The sequence below is a fragment of the Tinamus guttatus genome, unplaced genomic scaffold (genome assembly GCF_059628265.1).
Source record: "Tinamus guttatus ecotype Peru unplaced genomic scaffold, ASM5962826v1 Tinamus_guttatus_pri_ptg001150l, whole genome shotgun sequence".
NCBI lineage: Eukaryota > Metazoa > Chordata > Aves > Tinamiformes > Tinamidae > Tinamus > Tinamus guttatus.
The window spans coordinates 2558705-2581752 of record NW_028289684.1 but is presented as its reverse complement, the minus strand read 5'-3'; the positions used below and the strand labels follow the sequence as shown (position 1 = coordinate 2581752).

The window sequence follows — 23048 nt, the reverse complement described above, 5'->3', positions numbered from 1 at the left end:
AATGGGGAAAAGCACTTGAGAAAGGTTGCGAGGGCCGTGGGGCAGGCGGGTGATTTGTGCTGTGTCCCCTCAGCGCGGGCCATGGCTGCCCCGTGGGAGGACGTGCTGCGCGAGGAGCCGCGGCTGCGGGAGGCCGCGCTGCTCGCCGTGGACGCCGCGCTGCTGGCGGGCGTCCTCATGCGCACCCAGGAGGAGCCCGACGCCTCGGAGGTGAGCGCGGGGGCGCAAAGGCCCCTCCGTCCCGCGCCGAGGGACGCAGTGAGTCAGCAAACGGCCGGAGCACAGGGAGGAACTCGCTCTCATTGCCGGGGTTCGCTGGAACAATACCCAGAACGGGCAAATTCACCTTTTCTCCGAAACAGAGGGGTTCGGGAGGTGGCTTGCTCCCAGCAAGGTGGAAGCAGGGTGTCCTTTAGATGGAAAGACTCAGCATTAGCTCTGGAGCGGCTGCTCCTGCCTCCGCAGACTCCCGTGGATGGCTTGTAAAGCAAAGTGGTCCAAAGTGAGCAGGTTTCAGACCGTGTGCCCTGTCTGCGGTGCATTGAAAGCGCCAGGGAGGTGGTTAGCTTGAACCTTCGGACAAGTAGAGGAAAGCCACTAGTTTTAAATTTTGCCTCCTTTAGACACCCTTGCTCTGGGGTGGCTTCCAGCATTGTAGTGTTTTGGGGCGAGACACAACTTCTCTCTTGCTGGATCCTTTTTTTCCAGATGGTGAATTATGCTCCTTTCACGTTGCTCCCATCAGCAGTACCAAAGGCCCTGTTTGAACAAGCATATGCTGTTCAGCAAGATTTCAACCTGCTTGTGGATGCAGTTAGCCAAAACAGAGAATTCCTGGAGCGTACTCTTGCCAGGTATTATTTTGTTTATTTTTTTTTCCAACGATGCCTTTTAAATAAATATTTTAAATGTAAAGCGTTATTCTTCAGCTCGTGCCTTCCCCTGGTATTCCTCATGCTGCTTTCAGGCATTCCCAGCTTCTATCCATGTGTGTCCTGCACGCTGAATGTCATAGAGCATAGGCACATCTATCTTCTGCAAGAATCATCTCTTCTTTGCTGCATTACTTGTCCTAAGATTAATTTTCACCAACTCTTTGTGCTTTGACATCTGCCTGGGCCTCCCGGTAGATGCAGAGAGTGCCCAAGAACTGACTCCCTGCAATGATCTTCAGTTTAGCCAGTCTTCTAGCCCTTAGCTTCTCCCTCATGAACTTGCCACCCCTTAGGCTTTACGTTAAGTTGCTGGAGGCTTCTTTGAGCCCTGGGTGGGCTCTCTGGCACTTGGCTGCAGGAACAGAGAAAATGAGGTGGTTTTCCTAAAACCTCAGCCCTTGCAGCTGCTTTAACCCTTGTGCCAGCTCCATAACTACCTGCAGACGGAGCTGTGGCCAGGGGCCTGTTTCTACCTGTGGTTAAGGAATGCAGAGCCTGGGGCTTGGGGCTCTGCTCCCTGCCCTTGCCCTCTCCTACACAGTGCCCCAGGGCTGTTGTGCTTTGGAGGTGCCACTCATAATTAGCCCTGGAATTTGGGACTCGGAGAGGGGGGAAAAAGCCAGACTCTTCTATCAGACCTACAGAGTGCTTAGCACCACAGTGCGCAGGATTTGGAGACCAACAGGACAGAAGATTTGTTGAAACTCCTGAAGTTTCTTCTGTGAACTTTGTCGTGGCCCAGAGAGATTCTTGATTTCTTTTCTCTCTCTTCAGAGCTTTTCCGTGTTTCTTTCCCTTTGCTTGCCTCATCCCTCTGACCTGCAAATTAGTCACCTCTGCACAGAGGTGCTTTTATCGCATAGCTGTGCTGAGCAAACTGGATTTGAATCATACACTCTGGCCCTTGAGGGAGAGGGCTTTCATGGTGAGATGATTAGTAGGACTTGCGAGATGAATTCTCCTGTTTCTCTGTGACAGCATCTGGTGGCCAATTTGATCTCTCTTTCTCTTTAGCACCATCAAGGTCGATGACTTCACAGCTCGACTCTTCCGAATCTACACGCAGGTTTTGGAGGAAGGATTGGCTCAGGTACCTTGGCAGGAGAGCCCGGCCGTCAGCAGCCTTGCCCCTCTGCTGTGCAGTGCGATCGCCTGGTATCTGTGTCCGCAGTCTCGTTGCTCCTCCTGGCTTTGAGCTGTCCTGTAGGCAGGCAGCTTGCTCCCTGGGTTACAAAATCTCACTGGGTTCCAAGCTGTGAGCTCACTGCCTTGTCCCATGTGCCAGTCGTGCTTTTTGGACAGTGCTGCTGGAGGCAGCCAGGCCTTGACTAGGGAGATTTCATACCTGATTGTCTTGTCTTCTGGAAGTCTTGAAGAATGCAGGGATGCTCTGTCAGGACTCATTCTAGGTGGCCTGTTCCTGCAGAAACACGTTTCTTCTCAGGTGAGGGTTGTGGGAGCTGAGCAAAGGCCAGGACTCGCCGGCAGGTCTTGCATGGGTGTGTAGCAAAGTCGTGGGGACGGGCTATGCCCCCAGGAGGACTTTGAAGTGAGGTCACCAAAGGGATTAGCAGTAAAAGACAACAAGGGAACTTTTCTGTTGTTCTAGGCGTGGAAGGGAAGAGAAACTTGCTCCCACTTCACCTGCCCTCCTCTCTGTTTCAGTCTGTGTTTTTAGGCATAAATCGCTCTGATTACATGATTGACTGTGCTGTGGACGGGACGCCAGCTCTGAAGCAGATTGAAATAAACACCATCGCTGCCAGCTTCGGGGGCCTCACTTCCCGAACCCCGGCCGTTCACCGGTAGGGAAGCAGCTCCACAACCAAGGCCGTGTGGCATCTGCATGGCCAGGCCTGTTGCCCTCTGTCCTTCCCTGTTCCCCCGGCTCCTGCTCTAGAGTGCTGGGCAGTGGCTGTCATGAGACTGAGAGCTGCTTCTGTGCCACAGGCAGGTGCTAAAGGTGCTGGGAAAAACTGAGGAGGCCTCACGTCTGGTGCCCAACAATCCATCCCAAGGGCTTGCGTTGGGAATTGCGAAAGCCTGGGAGCTCTATGGTTCACAGAGGTAAGGAGAGAGAAGCTCCCAGGGGCCACATTATCTTGGCTCCCTTGGGGATACACACTTTTTTTTTTTTTTTTTTTTTTTTTTTTTTTCTTAAACTGTACATTGTGCAAGATGCCTCTGTGACAGACAAAGCTGCTCTTGAAAAGGTTAGGGCCATCCTATGAGGAGCAGAGCTGTTGCCTTAGCATGTAAAGCTGCTATTTTGGACCTCTGTGTGCACATGGTGTCCTGTCACTCTTGGACGTGCCACAGAGTGACTCTGGAGGAGTTGTGTGATTAAAGAACACTGTGTGGTTCAGTTTTCCTTGTGTCCTTGGTGCTTATAAGCACTGGCTTATTAATGATGTGGGATCAGTGCTGCTCTCTGTTTTCTCACCTGTAGAGATGCTGGAGACACCTAACAGGAGCACTGTAGGAAGACTGAACCTCCAAGAGGTCAAAAGCTTTCGATTTTTTGGGTGCGTGTTTGGTCTTTCTGGGTTTAATTGCATTCTTGATACCTCTTTCAGTGCTGTGGTGATGTTCCTGGTGGAGAGAGTCCAAAGGAATATTTTTGATCAGCGATGTGTGGAAAATGAACTCTGGAACAGGTAATGGTGGAATTTCTTGGGATAAGAAGGGAAGGAGGTGGTACAATTCTGAGGGGGAGAGAGAAGCAGCTTGCTCCTGTGTTCCTTCTGCCTAGCCTCAGCACCCATCTTAATCTTCCTCCACACCTCGCAGTGCCAAACAGCAGCTCTTTGATGGAAATAGCAGCAGTGATCAAAGCCTCTCCTCTCCAGGGCTGGTTTCTTGTGGCCTTTACCTCTGTGTATTCCTGGGAGCTGGACCCGTGGTGGCTTTGCTGTGGGGCACGTCTCTCCAAAAGGACACTTTGGAGCAGAGCTGTGTTAATGAGGGTCCTGCTTGTTATCCTGCTCAGGACAGGAGGTTTCATAAAACTTCAAAGATCTTTGTGAAAGATCTGGGCTAAGGAAGGAACGTGGCTGTGGGTTAAAGGGTGTTGAAATGGGGAGTGTTTTGATGCCATCTAGCCCTGAGCCCCTCCAGACTGTGCTGGTGCAGTAGGAGACCTTACAGATTCATAGTTTTGTAGGAATCAGGCTGGCTGCTGAGTGTGTCACTACATCCCCAGGGCCACACTGCCTCTTTGTGGAGAAAGCCTGTACAGCATGAAGTTGGGAAACGCAGGATGTAAAATTTTATCTGCAATTTTTGGCTTTGAAGCCAACAGTGAATATATCTGTCATGTAGGGATAAAAGAAGCAGAATACTGAATTCTCCTAGAAACACCTTAAAAGGTGAGAGATGAGGAAAAATGCAGTGTGCCTAAGCAGATATTTTGCTTCCTAGTGTTTGGTCTGGAGAGAGGGCATGAGTGCTGAAAACAGGGACTAGTCTGACCTGAGGAATGCTAGGAATGCCTGTGGAAGAGCATGCACATCCTCCTTGTTGGGTTCCACTTTTCCACTTTTGACTTCTGGCTCAAGTAACTCCACACACAGCCTGGTGACTCCTTTTTTCTTACAGGAATATTCGGGTCATCAGGAGACGGTTCAGAGACGTGTTTGAAAAGGGATCTCTAGACGATGCCAGGAGGCTGTATATGTGAGTATGAGCCAAGGTGCGCATTCCTGGTGGCTGTTGGGTACACAGAGATGACTGCATGGCAGTTTCATGAGCTCTAAGTGGGAATTTTGGGTGTGTTTTTGAGTGCTAATAGTGGCTTTCTGAGAATGCAGTTCTCTTCTGTTTTGCAGGGCTGTTGCCACTTTGTATGAAATGGGAATGATTTTTGTTTTCCATGCTGATGGGATTTTGTATATACACTTTAGTCCCTTACATGTGAAAGCCTTTCAATCACAGCCGTGAGAGCTCTCCAGGATCTTTGCTTCCTTCACATACGTCTGCTATGGAAAGTTCTGACTATTGCAGAGGTTTCCCCAGGGACATTTCCTGTTTTCCGTTCATGTGTTGCTCTGGTAGTGGCAGTTAGTGCTAGGGGAGGAAGCATTTTACATGTCTTTGTGGGATTTGTTAGTTTTGAGTGCATTTGGCTTCTCCTCCGTTCTTACAAAGATTGGGCTGTGGGTTTATAGACTCTTCCCACAGTAAAACAGTTGATTCCAAATGTGATGTTTATCCTGACTTCCAGAGTAATGTACTGCACAGCTTTTCCTTTAGGCTACGCAGGCCTAAAGGAAACAGTGATTTCATGCTAATGTTATTTCCATTTGTTATTTCTGCTTAGGTTGATTTTTCAGTGTAGTTTTATGCTTGGTGCTTTTGCCATGTTTAATTAACACACTTGTCATTGCCAGTTAAGGGGAGAGGGTCTCCACTGAGCTTCCTGCAGAGCTTCCTCTTTCCTTACTGACAAATGCCTCCAAATTCCAGTCCCTGCCTCCTAGCCAGCGTCAGTGTTTTTATTCCCAGTTTGCGTGGCCAAAGCTCGTGTGTGTGGTGCTGCAGGTAGATTAAGAGCAGCGCACGGGATGTTTTTGTGCCTGGGGCAGGATGTTGAGTTGGGGTCCCACCGTTGAGCTGCCGTTGGAGAAGGACCCCTCAGCGCCTAGGCCTGGCTCCCAGTGGCAAAAGCTGTTTAAAAAAATAAATTCTCACCTGCCTGCTGTGCTGAGTGTGTGAGTTATGGAGACATCAGTTAGTCATGCAGAGGCCTCATGTCAGAGCAGCTAGAGCCCTGTGGAGAGGAGCAAAGGAGTTTGCAGTCACCTGCTTTCATCTGCCTTCTCTCGCAGAGAAGAGAGCTTCCTCTGCAAGGTCTGGTCCCCATCATGAGGAGGAGCAGAGCAGCCCGCGAGGCCAAGGAGAAGGGGCAAATGTGAAGAGGGAAGGGGTGTAGAGAGGAAAACAAAGATGACAAAGACTCCTTAGAAGAGAGTTTGGCCTCCACTGGAACCCTCTTTGCTGGCTTTGCAGTGAGACAGTCTAGGGGCAGTGCATGAATAGGAAAACACAGGTGAGACCCACAGTAACTGAACTAGATGGTTGTCCTGATACTTTTTGATGCCAGCAGTAGCTGTGGTTGCTGTAGGACTAGCATACAAATGCGAACTTGAACATATTGGAGTGGGCTGTTCCTGGAAGAACATATCAAGGTGTCTGTTCCAAGTACCATGTTAGAAGATGGCTTAGACATAAGTGTTTTGGTGGGGGAGAAGTTCTGGCTGCTGCAGCCCAGCCAGCTGCTCAGGCTGGTCCCATAACACTTTGGACACTATCATGTCGCAGAGCTGTCTGCTTGGGGTGCCAGAGGGCTTGAGTAGAGGGGTGGATTTGGTGGCTGGCCTGATTTTGTGACTGTTGGTGCCTTCTGTTCCAGAGATGGCCAGGAGGTAGCAGTGGTGTACTACAGAGAGGGCTACGTGCCCCAAAACTACGATCCACAGGTTGGTACTGACTGCTGGGATTGGAAAAACTGCAGTGCCCAGCAGCTCTGAACCTGCCCACGATCCCAGGTGGGATCAGTCTCATCCTGGGTAGGATTAGCCCTGTCCAGCAGGGCTGATCCCATTGGGAAGCTGTGATTCTGCAGTACGTAGGAGTGTCCCTGGCACTCTTGTGCTCCTGCATAGGCAGTAGGAAGAATGAATGGCCTTCTCCTCCAAGAGCCATTTGCCTTGTCACCTCTTATCCACAGCACTTCTGTACTGTGTAGTTTAATGCGGATGTGAGCACCTGCTCAAAGAGTTAAGTCCTGAATGGATATGGATGATTTTCATGGATAATAATTTTCTGCCCTTAAGCTGGAGGTGATAATGATGCAGACCAAATCTTGCTGTTGTCTGCAAGTGCCAGCACTGGGCAAGCTGCAGAGGGGATGCAAGTAAAGGCATTGAACTAACCTGGCTGTGCCGTTTCCAGAGGCAGCAGGAGATCCACACGTGCATTTGCCTCCTTCTCTCCTGTGTGTCAAGCTTTCCACCCCCTTCCCTGGCAGATAAGGAGGGAGGAGGAAATTGTATGTCAGTAAGTGAACAGAGATGGGTAAATAAAATGATTACTTTGCTGATGGGATTATTGCTCTCCCTGTGTCTTAGAACTGGGAGGCACGACTGCTGCTGGAGAGGTCGAGGGCAGTGAAGTGCCCTGACATTGCTACCCAACTCGCTGGGACCAAGAAGGTCCAGCAGGAGCTGACCCGGCCGGGGATGCTGGAGAGACTCCTGCCAGGCCGTGTGGCCTCTGTGGCTCGGATAAGAGAAACATTCACTGGGCTCTATTCGCTGGACCTGGTGAGTGATGCGTGTCTGGAGCAGAAGTAAATGTGCAGATACGCTCGGCCTGTTTAATATTTCTCTTTAGTTAAGAAAAGTGGCAATTGAAACTGATCTTGGAAGCACTTTGTAAAATCTGACCTCCTGAAAGGGCTTTGTGGCCTTGGTAGGGACCTGGGTGGCCCTGCTCAGAGAGGGCTGTGCGGGAGCCCCTGCTTTTCCCTGATGCTTTGCTGTTGCCATCCTTGCTGCCAGGGAGAAGAGGGTGACAAGGTGGCTGCTAAGGCCATTGCTGCCCCTGACCACTTTGTGCTGAAGCCACAACGAGAGGGTGGAGGTAAGAGCTGGAGTGGGTCCTGGGGGTTTTCATCATGTTCCTGTACTGTGTTATAAAAGGATGGCTTCCTGTAAGAGGTGCAACAAGAATGCCACTGGCATGTTTCAAATCTGTTTCGGTCCTGCCTAGACTTTAGAAACAGCTCTTTTCATCACCTCTTCCCATGACCTTGTGTGGCCTCGCTGGCTTTGGTAAGATGGTGTGAGCATGAGCAACATCTCACGTGTAGGGTTGTGAGGCCCGTTAGGGACCTGACCAGCAAGAGCAAGGCATTTGGGGCTGGCCAGGAGCAGGCAGCTTGTCTAGCCCTTCCCAAGATCCTGGCACAAAGAAGCTGCTCCTGGCACGGAGATCCTGCTGCTGAAGAACCTTCCCAAGCTCCTAGAGCTGGAGACACAAGGAACCTGGACAGCACATGGCAAAGGCTGCACCTATTTGGGCTGCCTGGGGCAAACAGCTTCTGCTGCTGTGCTGGGATGTGCCTGACCTGCTGGTTTTGTTGTCAGGAAACAACCTCTATGGTGAAGAGCTCAGGCACGTTCTGGAGAAGATCAAAGACAGCCCTGAGAGGACCTCTTACATTCTGATGGATAAGATCAAACCACAGCCATCTAAGAACTACTTGCTGCGGCCTCATAGTCCTCTGAAAGTTTCCGAGTGCATCTCAGAGCTTGGGATTTTTGGTGTCTACGTCAGGTAGGAAATATGTGGATAGCTGTTGTCGCCAGCACTTCCTTTGGGAACGATTTCCCCTCTGCACCATCTGAGCACAGCAGCAGGGCGGGTGTGGGGCGCGTAATGAAGAGGGGACAGATGTGGCAAGTCACTGTCCCTGACAGCTTCTTTCTGAGCACTGGGTTCAGATGCTGAACTGCTGCTCTGAACCTGCTGCCAAACACAGTCACTGCCACCTGAAACACGAACGTCTCACTGCTGTGTGTTTGGGGTGGTACCTCTCAGGATGGCTGTAGCAGCAATGCTTCGCTGAACCCCCAGGGGCCTCAGCAATATCTGAAGACTTAACACGGTTGTGCTCAGTCATAAATAACTGCTCTTTTTGTGCAAACCATCTTAGATCCATGAAGATGTTTCCATGATTTAAGTCCTTCTTATACAATTTTAGGAATAAATGTGCTCTGGCAGCACTAACAACGTGACAGTAGAAAGAAATCTGACAGAAATGACCTGTCTGAGCACACAGCTGTGTCATTGCTGTGCAGAAAATAAGCACAGCTTCGTTATTACTCTGCCCTAGACCAGAGAGCCTTAACATGCCAGTTAACGACCCTGTGCTGTGGCTTTGGTGGGGAATGCCAGTCAAATTCCCCAAGGCAGTAGAAATGTGAGTTTTCTGCTCTGCAGGTGCTCAGTTGCCCTTTTCTTTTGCAGACAGGGCAAGGAGATGGTGATGAACAAGGCCGCCGGCCACCTCCTGCGGACCAAGGCAATCGAGCACGCGGACGGTGGGGTGGCAGCTGGGGTGGCAGTGCTGGACACCCCCTACTTGGTGTGAGGAGGTGATGCCCCATCCTTGCTCTGTTGTCTGAAGAGCTCATCTACCACAGGGATGTTTTCCTTAGGGTGCAATTACCAAGGCCTGAGGTGTTTGGGATCAGGAGGAGGGACTGTACAAACATAATGGTTCCACGAGACCTGCATGCCAGGTCCAGCTTCTCATTTGCAATTCCTCTGTCAGAAGAAGGGATTCCCTTCCCCTTCCTGCTCAGTGGGTCCAGCCCTGCCCCAGCTCCAGCCTCCAGCCCCGACCTCCCACTGTCGCATTGATTCAGATGTTTCCTTGGGGTCTAGCCTCCAGGCAGTGCTATGTATTGCAAATCCGAATGGTGAGTGCACTGAGCATCCCCTCCCTGGTCTGCCCCCTGGCAGGGAGCAGGGCATCAGCAGAGAGGCCTGGCCCCTTTAATCATCCTCCCAGCACATGTGGTGGGGTGAGGTGGCACCTTTGTTGGGTGGGAAACAAGGGATGTGCAGAGGGAAGCAAACACAGCCCGAGCTGCCCAGGCCTCGGTGCTGTTGCCTGCTGCGTTCTTCAGACACAGGATTTGTGTTCGTTCCTCCCTGGAGCAGGTGGCAGTTCCTAGTGGCAGCCCATTACTGCCTACGTGGCTCTGCCACTGCTGTCACCGCTGGGACTAGTAGAAGTGGATGGCGAGAGGTGCCGCCCTTAAGATTTCATACACTGATGGTATCAGTGAAGGGGACAATTGGGCTCTGCTCCTGTGGCCTTCTGCCCATTCCACTGGTGTGACCCTCCTCCACCTGCCCTTATTGAGCCAAGCAATTCATAGAGAAACATAAAATAGAGGGGCCTCTCTGGAAGTGGCCTGGTAAAGCACCCAGGTAGCCTTAGCTCTGCTTTTTAATGAGACCTGAGAGAAGAATCTTTAAGGCAATATTTCTTATGAATCAATTTGTTGACTGAATCTGTGCCTACACCCTGCCACATGTGCTGCTGCTCTGGTGCTGTGCAGCAGCCCCCAAGGGCAGCGCTCAGGCTGGGTGCTTTAATCATGAATCCTTGAACTTGGAAATCTTTCTGTTCTTTCAGTGTAACTGGTTCTGTGCTTCTGGGTTGTTGTTTAGTTGGGGTGGGGGGGCTAATTACCCCCATGCTGAGATTAAAATGTACGCTCAGTCTGAATGCTGTTCTCATGTCAGTTTTGTCTGGGAATATACCCACAAGGAAAATTAGTTCATATTTCCTTGTTCTCTGCCAGGGGCATCTCTTATGGTGATGGACCTTTTGAATTTTGGCTTTAAGGGTATCAATTACCAGCATACCAGGTACTGCAGCACTTCCAAAGTTTGTGGGAGTAGGTCAGAGCTGTCATCATTCCTTTCCCTGTTGATTTCTCCTTCCTTGCTCATCTCCTCTGTAGCTGCTCTGGAACATGTGAGGGTTATTTTTCTACGTACATAACTGCAAACAACCCTGCAGGCCTTGCAGACCCAGGTTGAGGAGACACGAGTGCTGACAGTCTCTGTCCCCACAACCAGCTTGTGTTTTGTTCATGCAGGACTTCAGGAAAGCCAAACCCTGTAATGCTTCCCAGGACAACACTCCTGAGCTGTGCTCGGAGCCCAGGTTGTTGCTCTCTCCCGTGTTGAGACAGGCGGATGGTCCCTGCTCCGGAGGAACTAGCTCAGCTCCTGTGCTGGTGTGATGTGCCACGTGCTGCCTAGGAACAGGGGATTGAATCTCTTCTGAAGGGATTTTTAAGCTGCAATCAGGCTCTTGGGGAGAGGTAACCACTGAATGCCCAGGGGAAAGGGAAAGATGCCATCTCCTATGGCTTGACATTCACTTGCTCTTGGAGACAGGCAAATGGCTCTGAACAGAGTGATGAGCACTGTGGCTGGCCACAATGGCAGTGCTTAAGTCACCCTAGTGTGATGCCTGCCTGGGGCACAGGGACACAGAGCTCTGAACAAGCCACAACCAGGCTCTGTATGTGGGGGCCACATGTTGCTGACCAGCACCTACCCCTGCTGCAGGGTGGGCTGAGGAGCTTTTACTGCCCACACTGGCACAATCAGGCTCAGTCTTAAGCAATTCAAGCTGTTGTTTGCCCTCATCTCTCCTGGGCTCTTGCTCAGATAACCAGCCTAGTCTCAGAGCAGTTGAGATTTTTTTTTTTTTAGGCATGAGGAAATGGTTGAAATCTCTGCTGGCAATGAACTTGAGACTGAAGTCCAACCTCGAGGGTGGAGGAGCAGTGGAGACTGGTGTGGAGGACTGCAGCGGCGTGAGGACCAGCTCTGCTCCAGCACCTTTGCTGGCTTTGGGAACAAGATGGGCAGGGGGAAGAGGCTGGCATCAACGCAGAGGTTCCCTGCTTGCTCTGCCAGACCTTTACCACGAGGAGCTCATGGTTTCCATAACATGTGGGTTAAGGATAACTGCCAGGCTCCTGGCTCTGTCTGGACTCATACACCAGACAGCTACCTCCAACCAGTGCACATGTGCCAGACCAGTTTCCATTCTGTTTCTTTGATTTTTATTCCCTTTTTGCATAGAATTCTAGCTGTTTCCAGCCAAAATTACATAGCAGACTCAGAGGAAAACAGGAAGAGAGCAAGTGTGGGAGCAAGTGTACAGAGCTGTGGGGGGAGTGTATGACACAGGCACACACTGAGGTTACATATCACAGGCGAGTACTGTGCCAAGGAGAGTAGCAGGTAGGAAATGAGACTTGGCCAACACCCCCTCAGAGCACCTCTAACCTTCCCTGGAGCAATCTGCCTTGGAGACAGCTGCTTCCCTTCAAGACCATCGAGAAATCAGCTCATTTTACAGGTAAAGCCTGTACACTGGGGTTCACAAACAGCTCTTGCAACAAGTTTTACAGCCCCTTTCTCCTTTGGTTGAAGTGTAAACTCAAGCAGCTCCTGCCTACTTCCAATACAGCCATTAGAAAGGAGGTATCTTTCCCAGCCCAACCCAGGGCTGCAGTTAAGTTTAATTAATTTATGGCAGGATTGTTGGCTTTGGCAGCACCTTTTAGCTGGAGATAAAATTTTCTCTTTTTTCCCCCTCATATCAAAAGGCCCTATCAGATTTAAGCAATTGCTGGATTTAAATGTCTTTCCCTCTTTCATTTTTGTGAATACAGCCCTATCTGCCTTGTTTTCTTTGCTGCAGTAAGGAGCTTGCTGCCCTCTAACACACACTTGGTTGGCCTGTACTGGGAGAAGTGCCTCTGTAGAGCAGTGGGGTGGCTTGGGTTGTGTTTTTTCCCCCCCTCTCCCCTGTCCTTTTGGTAGCAGTAGCATCTGTGTCTCACCCCAGGCCTTGTCCTGCCTCTAGGCTTCACTGGTGGCACGAGGGAGCAGAGGACAGTGCTGTACAGAGCACACCCCAGACAAAGACTTCTGTGGTGCCACCCTTGGCAGGAGAGTGCCCCTTCCTTTCCAGCCTCCCGCTCCTTCCTGCTGCAGGCAACACACCAGGACCCCTCAATTACATAAAATTAATTAATTCCCCCTCCCAGCCCCCTCCAAAATCATGAACAAGGTGATGGGAAGGGAAGAGCAGAAGTCCCTCTGTCAGCAGTGACGGCGCTGGGAGCTCCGCGCACTGAAGCGCTCCGCTGAGGCGCGGACGCACGAGGGCGACGAGGCCTCTGCAGAGCCGGCCGTTCCCTCCCTTACAGCCTTTGTATGCTCAGTTCATCAGGGCAAGGTTTCTTTTCCAGGGCAGACAGCAGTTTCTTGAGGGACCCGCTCCTCAGGACACTGCTGCTGCAGTTCTGTTCAGCAGGGACAGGTCACGCTGCTACAGCTTAGTGTCACATCTGTTCTTGAAAAGGTGGTTTATGATATCTGGGTCCGCCAGGGTGGAGATGTCCCCCAGATCTTGGTCATTTTGGGCAATCTTCTTTAATATCCTTCTGGTAATCTTTCCTGTAAAGAGAGCCAGGAGAGGAAAGCAGGATGCAGGAGCCTGTCAGCATGGCCTAGGGACTGCCCAGACCTCCTGCATCCCCCTGGTCCTGGGTTTTGTCCCCTTGGGCTTCAGTGGAACCAGACAAGTGCTTTAAGCATATCCATCCTTCAGTGCTGTAACTAACCCCCTTACCTGAGCGCGTTTTGGGCAGGCTGGGGGCGTACTGGATGTAATCGGGTGTTGCTATCGGTCCAATTCTTTCTCGGACTAAAAAAAAGAATAATAAAAAGATTCCTTGGTGACAATGAAAGAATTCAGTGAGAGCAGGGCACAACCAACCAAAAGGTTACCCCAGGCAATGAAGCAGTTGTGGAAAACATGCTGGATCTCCAGATATTTCCACCCTGCTGTGGCCTAAAGCTGTGGGTTTGTCACTGGAGATGGGCTGCGGGCAGGTCACCTCCAAAAGGCCCTCTGCAACAAGCCTGCACGGGGGAGCCGTGGGATCAGCCCCCGTGCAGGTGAGCACTGCTGCAGGCCATGCGAGGCCTCTGCTCGGCTACCAGCTTCCCAGGGCTCCAGGTGGCTTCATATGAGCAGCCAAGGCCGGGAGCTGTAATTTTAGTGTCTGCCAGCCGTGCTCTCCAGGCAGAGAGGGCACCTTGGCGCAGGTGTCCACGCTGCGTTCCCCGCGCTCCCTGCGCCCTCGCCTACCATCACTCAGGTTCAACCCCTCCTTTGCCCGCCCAGCACCGCCTCCTCCCCGGCCGTGTGGCGTCCAGTCGCTGTGGCTGTTGCTACCTTGTTTTTTCAGCTCCTCTGTCAGGTTCTTGGTGAACTCGTGGCCATCTCTCAGCGTCACAAAGCAGTAGAGGCACTCGCCTTTGAGGGGGTGCGGGTGGCTGACCACCGCGGCCTCCGCGATGGCCGCGTGCTCCACCAAGGCCGACTCCACCTCCGCAGTGCTCAGCAAGTGGCCTGGGAGCAGAGAGAGGCAACATTTTACCGAGCCATGTGGGGCTGAGGCCTCAGAGGCACCCTGCAACCATGAGGAAGGAGCCTGTGAGTACAAAAAGTCCTAAAACTAAGTTTGACACCGCCAATTCTGTGTGGCTGAGAAAACAGATTAGGAATAACCCCTCCCTTCAACAGTGCTGTGTCGGGCTGTCCTCCCATCAGCGCAGGATTAGCTAAGCGCCGCAGACAAAGGCTCCGTGTCCCTGGCCCTTATCCCTATTACCTTTAGGCTTCTTAAACAGATTTGTGAATTGTTCACATCCATCAGATTAAAGAAAGCGAAGGCTGAGGAGAAGTGGAATTGCTAAGGGGAGATGTGTCCACAAGGTCACCTGGCCCATGCAGAGAGGAGCAGGCCTGAATCTGCAGAGCACAAGGACTGTCTCTGTTGGGCACTGTGCTCATCTGGGAGAGATGGAGGAAGCTCCCAGGGGCACAACTCTCTTTTTTAACTTCTGCTCCAACAGTACCTGCACTCTGCCACTCTACCTTGGGACTGCTGGCACAGGAAACCACGGGAAGATGAATAACTCCCCAGATAATCAACTGAAGAAGTGTTACATGAACAAGCATTAACTTAAGGATGAAGGATGAAGTCTGATATGAGGAAAGTGCAGCAACCTCAAAACCAGTAACAAGAACATGTAGGCTACTGCCTGCAGGAAAGGAGGAAGGGAGCTATTTAAGACAGCATAGGGAAGGCATGGTGGGGCGAAATTACGGTGAATCAGAAGACTCAAGCAAGAGAGGTGAGAGAGCCTCAATCCTTTGAAAATTTCAGAATTCAACCTGACAAAGCCCTGAGCAGCCTGATCTGGCTTTGAGCTTAGCCCACCTGGAGCAGCAGCTTGGATTAGAGATGCCAGAGGTCCTGCCCATCCTAATTATTTTATGATTCTAAAATCTCCTGTCACGCTAAATGCTTCAGCATGGAAGCACCTTGAGTGCTTAAAGACTTCCTCTAAGAGGCTACAGAAAGCTGCTTCTCTCCAGGATGTTTCCTCTGGAAAGATTATCCCAGAGAGTCACAAAGTCACAGCCTCTACTTGACTTGGAAATGAGCAAGATCCTGCAATCCGATCCAGCTCAAGGACAGGTTGCTGGGCAGAGTCAGGGACAGAGCTGTGTCCCATAGAGCAATGCTGTGGTTTTAGCTGGCATCTAAAAAGCTACACTGGCTTCCACAGAAGACACAAGTTGTTTTTCTTACCAGAAACATTCAACATGTCATCAATTCGTCCTGTGATCCAGTAATAACCATCTTTATCTCTCCTGCAACCTAAAAATAGGCAGAAATGACAGTGTGAGGAAGCAGTGTCACCCCTCAGAGCAACTGATAAGGGATTCTGAGTCCAGGACAGAGCAAGATTTATACTGCTGGCCCCAGGCCCCTGCAGCCACATGCTCCCCGCACCGTCTTACCATCGCCCGTCACGTAGTACCCAGGGAACTTCTTGAAGTAGGTGGTTTCAAATTGCTGGTGGTTTCCATACACTGTGCGCATTATTCCTGGCCAGGGCTGTTTAAACACCTGACAGTGAAAAAGGCAGACACGAGTCAGCGGGAGCAGAACCCAACCAGCAGTGCTCATTCTTGGTCAGTTGTTTCAAATCACCCCTATTGACCTAAATAACCCTGGGCAGCAGGTGCAGTTCCTACGCTGCTCCACGACCTTAGCATAATTTATCCTTTTGCAACTGCCTGGCAAAAGGGGGGAGCAACTACCTCACACTGAAGAGCTCTTCCTGGGATCAGGATAGCAGACACCTGCTGTTCTACCCACCCCATTCCAGGATGGAACAGACTGTACTTCTTGCATGATGGGAGGGGAAATAATCCTGCAGGGGCAGCAGGATGCAGTAATAAAAGCGCTGCAGAGATGACTGTGGGTGATGACACTTGCTGGCCCTGCTCTCACTGCAGTGCTTCTCTATTGGGCAAGTCTCACCATGCTTGGCAGAGGAGCTTATTGAAAAGCTTTTGCCTTCTGTGTGTTGCATCAGTGATTGCTTACATGGCTTGTTTAGGACATAAAACTTGAGTTATGGCAGTAGAGGCTGTTCTTGTCACTGAAAAGGCCCCTTGGCTGGAACCAGCGTAGGTGGAGATGTGTGCAGTGTACCAGGAACGTGCTGGAGCTCGTGGGGAACAGGCAGGGACAAGGGCAGGGTTGGGAGGACCGTGAGCCCCTCTTTACCAGGTAGCCTTCTGCTTCTCCTTCCAGCTCTTCTCCCGACTCGTTCAGGATGGCGGGGACCACGCCGAAGAAGGGGAACGTCTGTCATGAAAAGCAAGGAGAGATGAAAACCCCAACACTGAAAGTAGCCTGTGAGCTGGACAGGGCAGTGGGCAGAGCAGGAGCAGCTCTGGAAGTGACATCTGGAGATGTCAGGCCGGGCATTTCGCATTGTGGCCACCTACTGATGTGAAACATGGGCCACTGCAGCCCAAAGCCACCTCAGCACAGAGCCCAGGCCGGGGCCGCGCAGGGCTGTCCCCTCCCTCCGAGGACACCAGCTACTCACAGCAGAGCCCGGCTTCATGGGGGTGGCAGCAGGGAGCGGCGTCAGCATGTGGCCACCCTGCAGGGAGAGGCAAAGCGAAGGCGGTTAGGCTGGGTCCCGTCCCACGGCCGCTGTCTCTTGGCTCCGGTTGCCTCTTGTCACAGTCGGGTGCTGCCTGCTCAGGACAGGCAGAGACAGGGCCTCAAGGAGGAGGGAGACAGTGGGCTGGATTGGGGCAGGAGGTCCTGGAGCTGCTGGAGAAGACAAAGAGGCGGAGAGGGCAGCTGCAAGCAGGGATCAGAGCAGACTGCCGGCAGCCATCCCAGGGAAAGGCCTCCCTGGGGAGCCGAGGTCCAGGCCTTTGAGGTCCAGGAAAGAGAGAGGAGAATTGGAGCCAACGGATTCAATCCTGGGCACGCAGGAGGTCGGGAGGCTCCTGGACAAGCCAAACAGCTGGTCCCCATAGTAATACTGCAGCCAACCTGCAAAGGGGACCCCGCTACCTGCCGGGCGCACCCGGGAAAGGGAGGTCCCGCAGCCCCCGGACGAGGACTCACCGTCTCCGTCTGCCAGAACGTGTCCACGATGGGACACCTCTCTTCTCCCACCACGCGGTAGTACCACAGCCAGGCCTCAGGGTTGATGGGCTCCCCGACCGTCCCCATCACCTTCAGAGACTTCCTGCTGTGCCTGCGGAGCAGAGCCAGGGACTCGCGGGCCTGCAGGCAGCTCTAGGCCACCCAAACACCCTACGGGTTTCCAGGCACGTTTTCGTCCTCCCGAATGCTCCTCCATGTGGCTGGAGAAGAGACCTCCAGGGTTTGGGTATGTCCCACTCTAAGCTCACAGCAGACCAAGGCCACATTCAGCTCATTACAACCGCAACCTTAAAAGCCTAACTTCTATTTACCAATAGAGAGCGTTTCACCTACCTTGGCATGGGGAATGGCTCCAAGTTAGAAGCACTGTTGTGTGATGGGGATCACTTAATTATATGAAAAAGCCTGGCTGTTATTTTTTTTCCCCCGCTGATTTGAGAGAGCAAAGGGGACAAAACTGTTTTGGAAACTTCTGTTACCTGCATGTTTTATACGAAAGCAGAAATGAGCTAAAACTCAACTTATGAATAGTAAATTGAGTCTCAGGCTCCTCAGCACAACCTGTCAGCTGTTGAGCTCACAGTATTTGCCTTCATTCGTTACATGTCTGTGCAACTCTAGGAGGAATTGTAGGGACAAGGACACATTCAGCTCTGCTCTTTCTCTTCCCTGGGTAAAGGAACACCACACACACAGGCTCGCTGCTTGTCACACCTCTGCACAGCAGCAGGGCAGAGCAGAGCCTGCATCCTCAGAGCTTTGCGGCAGCTAATGCTAAACGGGAAGGACCTGCTCAGATCTGAGCCATAGGTGGCTGCTCATCTCTGGATTGAAAACAGAAGATGCTGCTTTGTTCACAAAATGCAATGGGAAAGCTGCTGCTCAGAGAAATTGTGTCCCCTTGGCAGGACCCTGGGGCTGCACAGGCGTCAGGGCCCCCCACAGCACTGCGGGAGCACTCACTTTTTGACGGGCTCCTCCCCGTGTTTCATCAGCAGCCGGATGGCTGTGGGCGCCGTGTAGAACTTGGTCACCTTGTACTTGTCAACGATGCTCCACATTCGGCCGATGTCTGGATAGGTGGGGACACCTTCAAACTGAGTGGGAAACAGGGCAATGACACTGCTGTCTATTAGCACCACCTCCCTGCAACCGTCTGCAGGGACGTTCACAAGCAACAGGCGCTGGGAACAGCAGTTGGATCCCTACATGTCCTCAACTGGCATGCAGGGGAGTGCGGAGCGGTGTGTGAAACCAGCCTGGTCCGTGGCCCCATCTTACATTCTCCTCAGTGTGGATTTATCACCCCACTCCCAACCCCAGATGTTGTAGTCCATGTCCCCACAAACTCCCTTGCAATGAGGGCACTTGGGTGGTTATTGCAGAGAAAGCTGTCCCACCAGTGACACTCTCCACAAGGCATGAAGTGATGGGTCCAAACATGGAGTCACAGAGCCAGAATCAAAGGCATCGAAAACCTTAAAAAGATTCTCCTAATGTAAAAGTGACTTTTTCTGCTTGCATTTCCCCCTGAGAGCTTTGGGAAAAGGTCTTGACTCCCTGTTTTGTTTTTCCCATACGCTGTCAAAGGAGATGCAGTCAGAGGAGTTAAATACAGGTTGCCAGACCAATTTGAGCAGTATGAACATCTCTCCCTGCTCAGCATCCAGCCTTCCTGTTTTAGGCTGCAGCAGCCCTGACTCCCCTGGAACAGGAGGCTTGTGCTTCTAAGGGAAAGAAACAGGAGTACTTGAAAAATGGTCCAAAACACACAAGGAACCCACTCCTTTCCTCTACAGCACTGAGCAGTCACCCAAGCCCTCCTGGGGACTGTCACCCTTCCTCCCAGAGGACAACACATTGCAACATAGCACAGAGAGTATGAAGGGACTTGGCACAGAAATGTGTGTCCTGTCAAGCTCAGCACAGAGCAGTTCAGGGATGCAGCTCAGCGCCATGGTCAACACCGTGGAGGAGAGCCACCGAGTGCCACCCAGCACTTACTAACACACTAGTTGCCCCATTTGCCAGGGGTCCGTAAGTGATGTACGAATGGCCTGTTATCCATCCGATGTCAGCTGTGCACCAGTAGATATCCTCGGGGTGGTAATCAAACACATATTTAAAAGAGGTGGCTGCAAAGAGCATGTATCCACCCACTGTATGCAGAACACCCTGCAAGGAAAAGGCACGGGATCATCAAGACAAACTCCCCGCCAGAGTCCTCTCCATCCCAGCCCAAGCTGAGCCTTACTGGTCCATTGAGGAGCAGCAACAGGAATGACCCACACCCCCAAAGCCTCCATAGTTCCTATGGAGGCCTCCGGAGGAACCCTCTCTGGCTCCCATCTCTGAGGCCTTAGTGCAGTGCAGAGCGTGGGGCAGCGAGGCGGGCAGGGTACCTTGGTCGTACCTTGGGTTTCCCGGTTGAGCCGCTGGTGTAGAGGATGAAGAGCTCGTCCTCTGCGTCGCACCACTCGGGCTCGCACTCCGTGCTGGCGCTGCTCATCAGCTCGTGCCACCACACGTCTGTGGCGGGATCCCAGGGGGTCTGAGAAAAGGGGAAGATTAGAGATGGGAGCTCCAAGAGCGGAGAGAAGGGACAAGGGGCTGCAGCCCCTCGTGGCCCATCCAGGCGGGTACTCCCTGCACAGCTTCTGCCTAGAGCCCTGTGCCAGCCGCTCGCCACAAACCATGCGCCCGAGCTGTGGCTCCCCTGCAGGAAGCTCCTTTTGCAGCCCACAGCCCCCAGGCAAGCCCTCGAACGAGGTCTCACTGCAAGGCCTGACGTGTCTTTGCCCAACCGCTGGCAATGCCTAGAAATCCCCCTCACCGTGACGGGGGCTGCACCGCTGTCGTGGCAAACGGGCTGCCCCTCCGGCTCTTTGGGGCTGCCCCCAGCAGCAATCCAACAGCAACCCAGCAGGTGTCCCTTAGCATGGCCATGTGTTTACTGGCCCTGGAAAACTCGGAGGGCTCCTGCAGCAGATGCCAGAGCTGTAACAGGGCTTCTGGGTGGTGAGAAGAGGTCACTGTGAAAGTCACCTTGGCCAGCCACCTCTCCGGGATGCCACAGCTCAGCACAAGGCCTAATTTCCCCTGACCTTCTCTCCTTTCCTTGGAGGAACTTGGGAAACAGCTGCCCAGGCAACGTTCCTCAGGCAGAGAGCAGACCTCTGCTTTCCACATCTCCGCAGGGCCAGGCGCGCTGACCCAAAGCTTTGCAGCACGGAGGCCAACATGCAGCTGGGGCTGCTTCTCCTTACATACATCATCTCCTGCAGAGCTAGGGCCCATCACGCAAGCACAGCCTGCACACGAGTGCCCAGGCTGCAGCCTAGGCCCCAGCACTTGCTCACACTAGACTGTCGTGTTAGCAAATGGCCTGGAATTAGAATTTGGTCCAGGAGGGAGAGATGCAGATGGCCCAGACGAGTAGGAAAGGAACCTGAGCAGCAAAGCACCTGGCTGCAGCCGAGCTCACGGCACTTGCCCAGCTGGTGGGGCTCCAGGCTCAAGTCCATCTTATGTGTGAGCTGCAATGAGTTGAATCCCAACTGCTCCAGGCTATATGAATCAGCTGAAGGGATGCAAGTCCCACCACTGGAAATCCTGCACCCCAAAATTCCCAGTGGGAAGTGCCACTGGGGTCCTGCAGTCCAGCAGCAGCCAGAAGCTCAGCACACCTGATGCAGGAACACCACCTGCTCTGCCCCTATTCCTGGAGAACAGCACACATGGCTGTTTCAAAACTCCAATGGGTCCCCACATGGCTCCCACAGACCCATCAAAACACTCACTTCCCTGCATCCCTCATTCCAAGATGCCTTACTTTTAGCACCAAACTTCCTCCAACCTCTGGAACAAGTCATAGCCCCAGGACGGCACGCAGCGAGCCAAGCCAGGCCTTGCCTCCCGCTCACCTGCTCGCCAGGGGCCACCGAGGAGCACGCGCTGGGCACCCCGATGTTGGGGGGACACACACACGGCTCGGTGCAACCATGCGAGTTCTGGCAGGGAGCCAGGAAGGCCCCTCGGCTGATTCCTGCCAAGTGCCCACGGCCCCCGCACAGCTGATGTTAGGGAGAGCTGGAGCCTCAAACACAGCTGCCGCCCGCAGAACCTGCCCAGAGGCCCGCGCCCGCGCCCCGAGCGCTCCGGCAGACCACGTGTTGCTTGGCCCCATCGCTTTGGTCAGGCGCCTTCCTGAGGTCACCGCTCCAGGGAAGGCGTTAGCAGAGCCCGCCCGCTGGGTCAGGCCCTGAAGCTCCAGGCTTCCTGCCCACAGCGCGCGGGCGCAGCCGGAAAGCGGCACGCGATCCCTGCCAAGCGCGGTGCAACGGGAAGCGCGTTGGGAGAGCCGCTTTTAAAGGGAAACAGATGAAGTGTCATCGTAACCCTGGAAGCAGAGCAGGATTCCCGGTGATCCGCATTTCACCCCGTCAGCAGTTCACACGTGTTCGGAGGTCTCTACAGGCGGTGGCTCCTCTCCAGCAGCAGAACCGGTGCTGCGGCATCAACACTGCGAGCATGCAGAGCTCGGGCTGCACAGGCAGAGGGGGCCACCGGCTCCATTTATGCTCCACAGCTTCTCGTCACAGAAAACGAGGCGTTCGGACCAGTCCCTCCAAACGGGGAGCAGAACACAGGCTGCAGGCCCTAGCAGGCCCCAGAATGTGTCCCCATGTTCTCCAGCATCTGCTTCTCCTCCAAGAGGCCTCCGGCCCTTGCAGCAACCACGGGAGCCTCAACCACGTTCACTCGCTCTGTGGGCGGGGTGGCCAACCCCCGTGAGCGCAGCCAAGCAGCTAGTGGTATCTGTCACTAACATGCAACGGCCGGTAGCCGATTAGGAGGCGACGTGTGGCCGTGCGGAGCCAGAGCGGTTAGAAAGGTGGAGCGCCGGGGGAAGCAGGGCGGGAGGCAGGCAGCGCTGCACGTAAATACCTGGGGATGGAGTCTCTGCGAGCTCTCAGTCTTTTTTTCCTGTTAAAAATCCACAAAGAGGGTGTGAAAGTTGAGAAGCGGAGGATCCACGTCAGGATGAATGGAGATGCAGGAGGCGCTGGGCTCTCCGGTGCAGGGCCCAGGCCAGGAGGTGCCTTCCCAAGGCAAGAGGCTGGGGCTAGGCTCTTCTCGGTGGTGGCCAGTGATAGGACAAGGGGTAACGGGTGTATATTAAAACACAGGAAGTTCCACCTCCATACGAGGAAGAACTTCTTTCCTGTGAGGGTGACAGGGCACTGGAACAGGCTGCCCAGAGAGGTGGTGGAGTCTCCTCTGGAGATCTTCAAAACCCACCTGGATGCCACCCTGTGCCATGTGCTCTAGATGCCCCTGCTTGAGCAGGGGGTTTGGACTAGATCTCTAGAGTTCCCTTCCAACCTCTACCATTCTGCAATTCTGTGAGAGCCTCCCCATTCCCACTGTGTCCCCTGGTTATGCGTCGCCTCCGCAGCATGAGAGACCCTCATGAGGAAAACCCATCTTTATTAGTGTCTGAACAGCAGCAGCAGTGGAGCCGGAGGTCCCTCCCGCCTCCTCCTCCTGGGACATTCTGCACAGCCACCTCGCATCACCCACAGCAACCGCTTCAGCCTCCCGACCAGGGACAGCGTCACAGCGCTGCCCTGGTCCAACTTCCCCACCCCTTCACAGCTACCCTACCCCAGCAAGAGGAGGAGGCCAACGTTCCTGCCCAGATGGGCAAGCATGAGACACTGCCTCCACAGAACCAACACAGCTGCACAGGCAAGACGAACTCAAAGACACGTAACCTCCTGTCCTTGTTGTCCCAGGGGCACGCATAGGCCATCCCTTTTTGAAAGGGCAGCCCAAAGCTCGATCGAATGCATCCTCCAAGTAAAACCCATTTCTGGCTTTACTCAGGTTTTACTCTGGGTTTGATGCCTGCGCTCACCATATCTCAGCTCCTGGAATAGCT

At 53.1% G+C, this 23048-nt stretch overlaps 2 protein-coding genes across 3 annotated transcripts in view; one reads left to right on the top strand and one right to left on the bottom strand.

Moving 5' to 3' along the window:
- The first annotated feature begins 76 nt into the window (after positions 1-76).
- GSS (glutathione synthetase) overlaps positions 77-23048 on the top strand; it is an 88609-nt gene continuing 65637 nt past the window's right edge. Inside the window, exons 1-12 of one of the 2 annotated variants that reach the window (XM_010227993.2) lie at positions 77-210; positions 709-854; positions 1950-2025; positions 2601-2740; positions 2886-3002; positions 3512-3592; positions 4533-4610; positions 6346-6412; positions 7064-7258; positions 7496-7577; positions 8084-8273; positions 8967-9235. In XM_010227993.2, the coding sequence (XP_010226295.2) occupies positions 82-210; positions 709-854; positions 1950-2025; positions 2601-2740; positions 2886-3002; positions 3512-3592; positions 4533-4610; positions 6346-6412; positions 7064-7258; positions 7496-7577; positions 8084-8273; positions 8967-9090 (1425 nt within the window). In that variant the 5' untranslated portion in view covers positions 77-81 and the 3' untranslated portion in view covers positions 9091-9235. Of the gene's footprint in view, positions 211-708; positions 855-1949; positions 2026-2600; positions 2741-2885; positions 3003-3511; positions 3593-4532; positions 4611-6345; positions 6413-7063; positions 7259-7495; positions 7614-8083; positions 8274-8966; positions 9236-23048 lie in introns of those variants that run through there. The other variant, XM_088538705.1, reaches the window with a different exon arrangement.
- Positions 12773-23048, bottom strand: part of ACSS2 (acyl-CoA synthetase short chain family member 2) — a 28944-nt gene continuing 18668 nt past the window's right edge. The window contains exons 8-18 of the mRNA XM_088538704.1: positions 19518-19655; positions 19109-19279; positions 18068-18201; positions 17063-17195; positions 16527-16583; positions 16199-16279; positions 15424-15532; positions 15212-15280; positions 13786-13962; positions 13177-13251; positions 12773-13001 (exon numbers count right to left, since the gene is read on the bottom strand). Coding sequence (XP_088394830.1) covers positions 12874-13001; positions 13177-13251; positions 13786-13962; positions 15212-15280; positions 15424-15532; positions 16199-16279; positions 16527-16583; positions 17063-17195; positions 18068-18201; positions 19109-19279; positions 19518-19655 — 1272 coding nt within the window. The 3' untranslated portion in view covers positions 12773-12873. The remainder of the gene's footprint in view (positions 13002-13176; positions 13252-13785; positions 13963-15211; positions 15281-15423; positions 15533-16198; positions 16280-16526; positions 16584-17062; positions 17196-18067; positions 18202-19108; positions 19280-19517; positions 19656-23048) is intronic.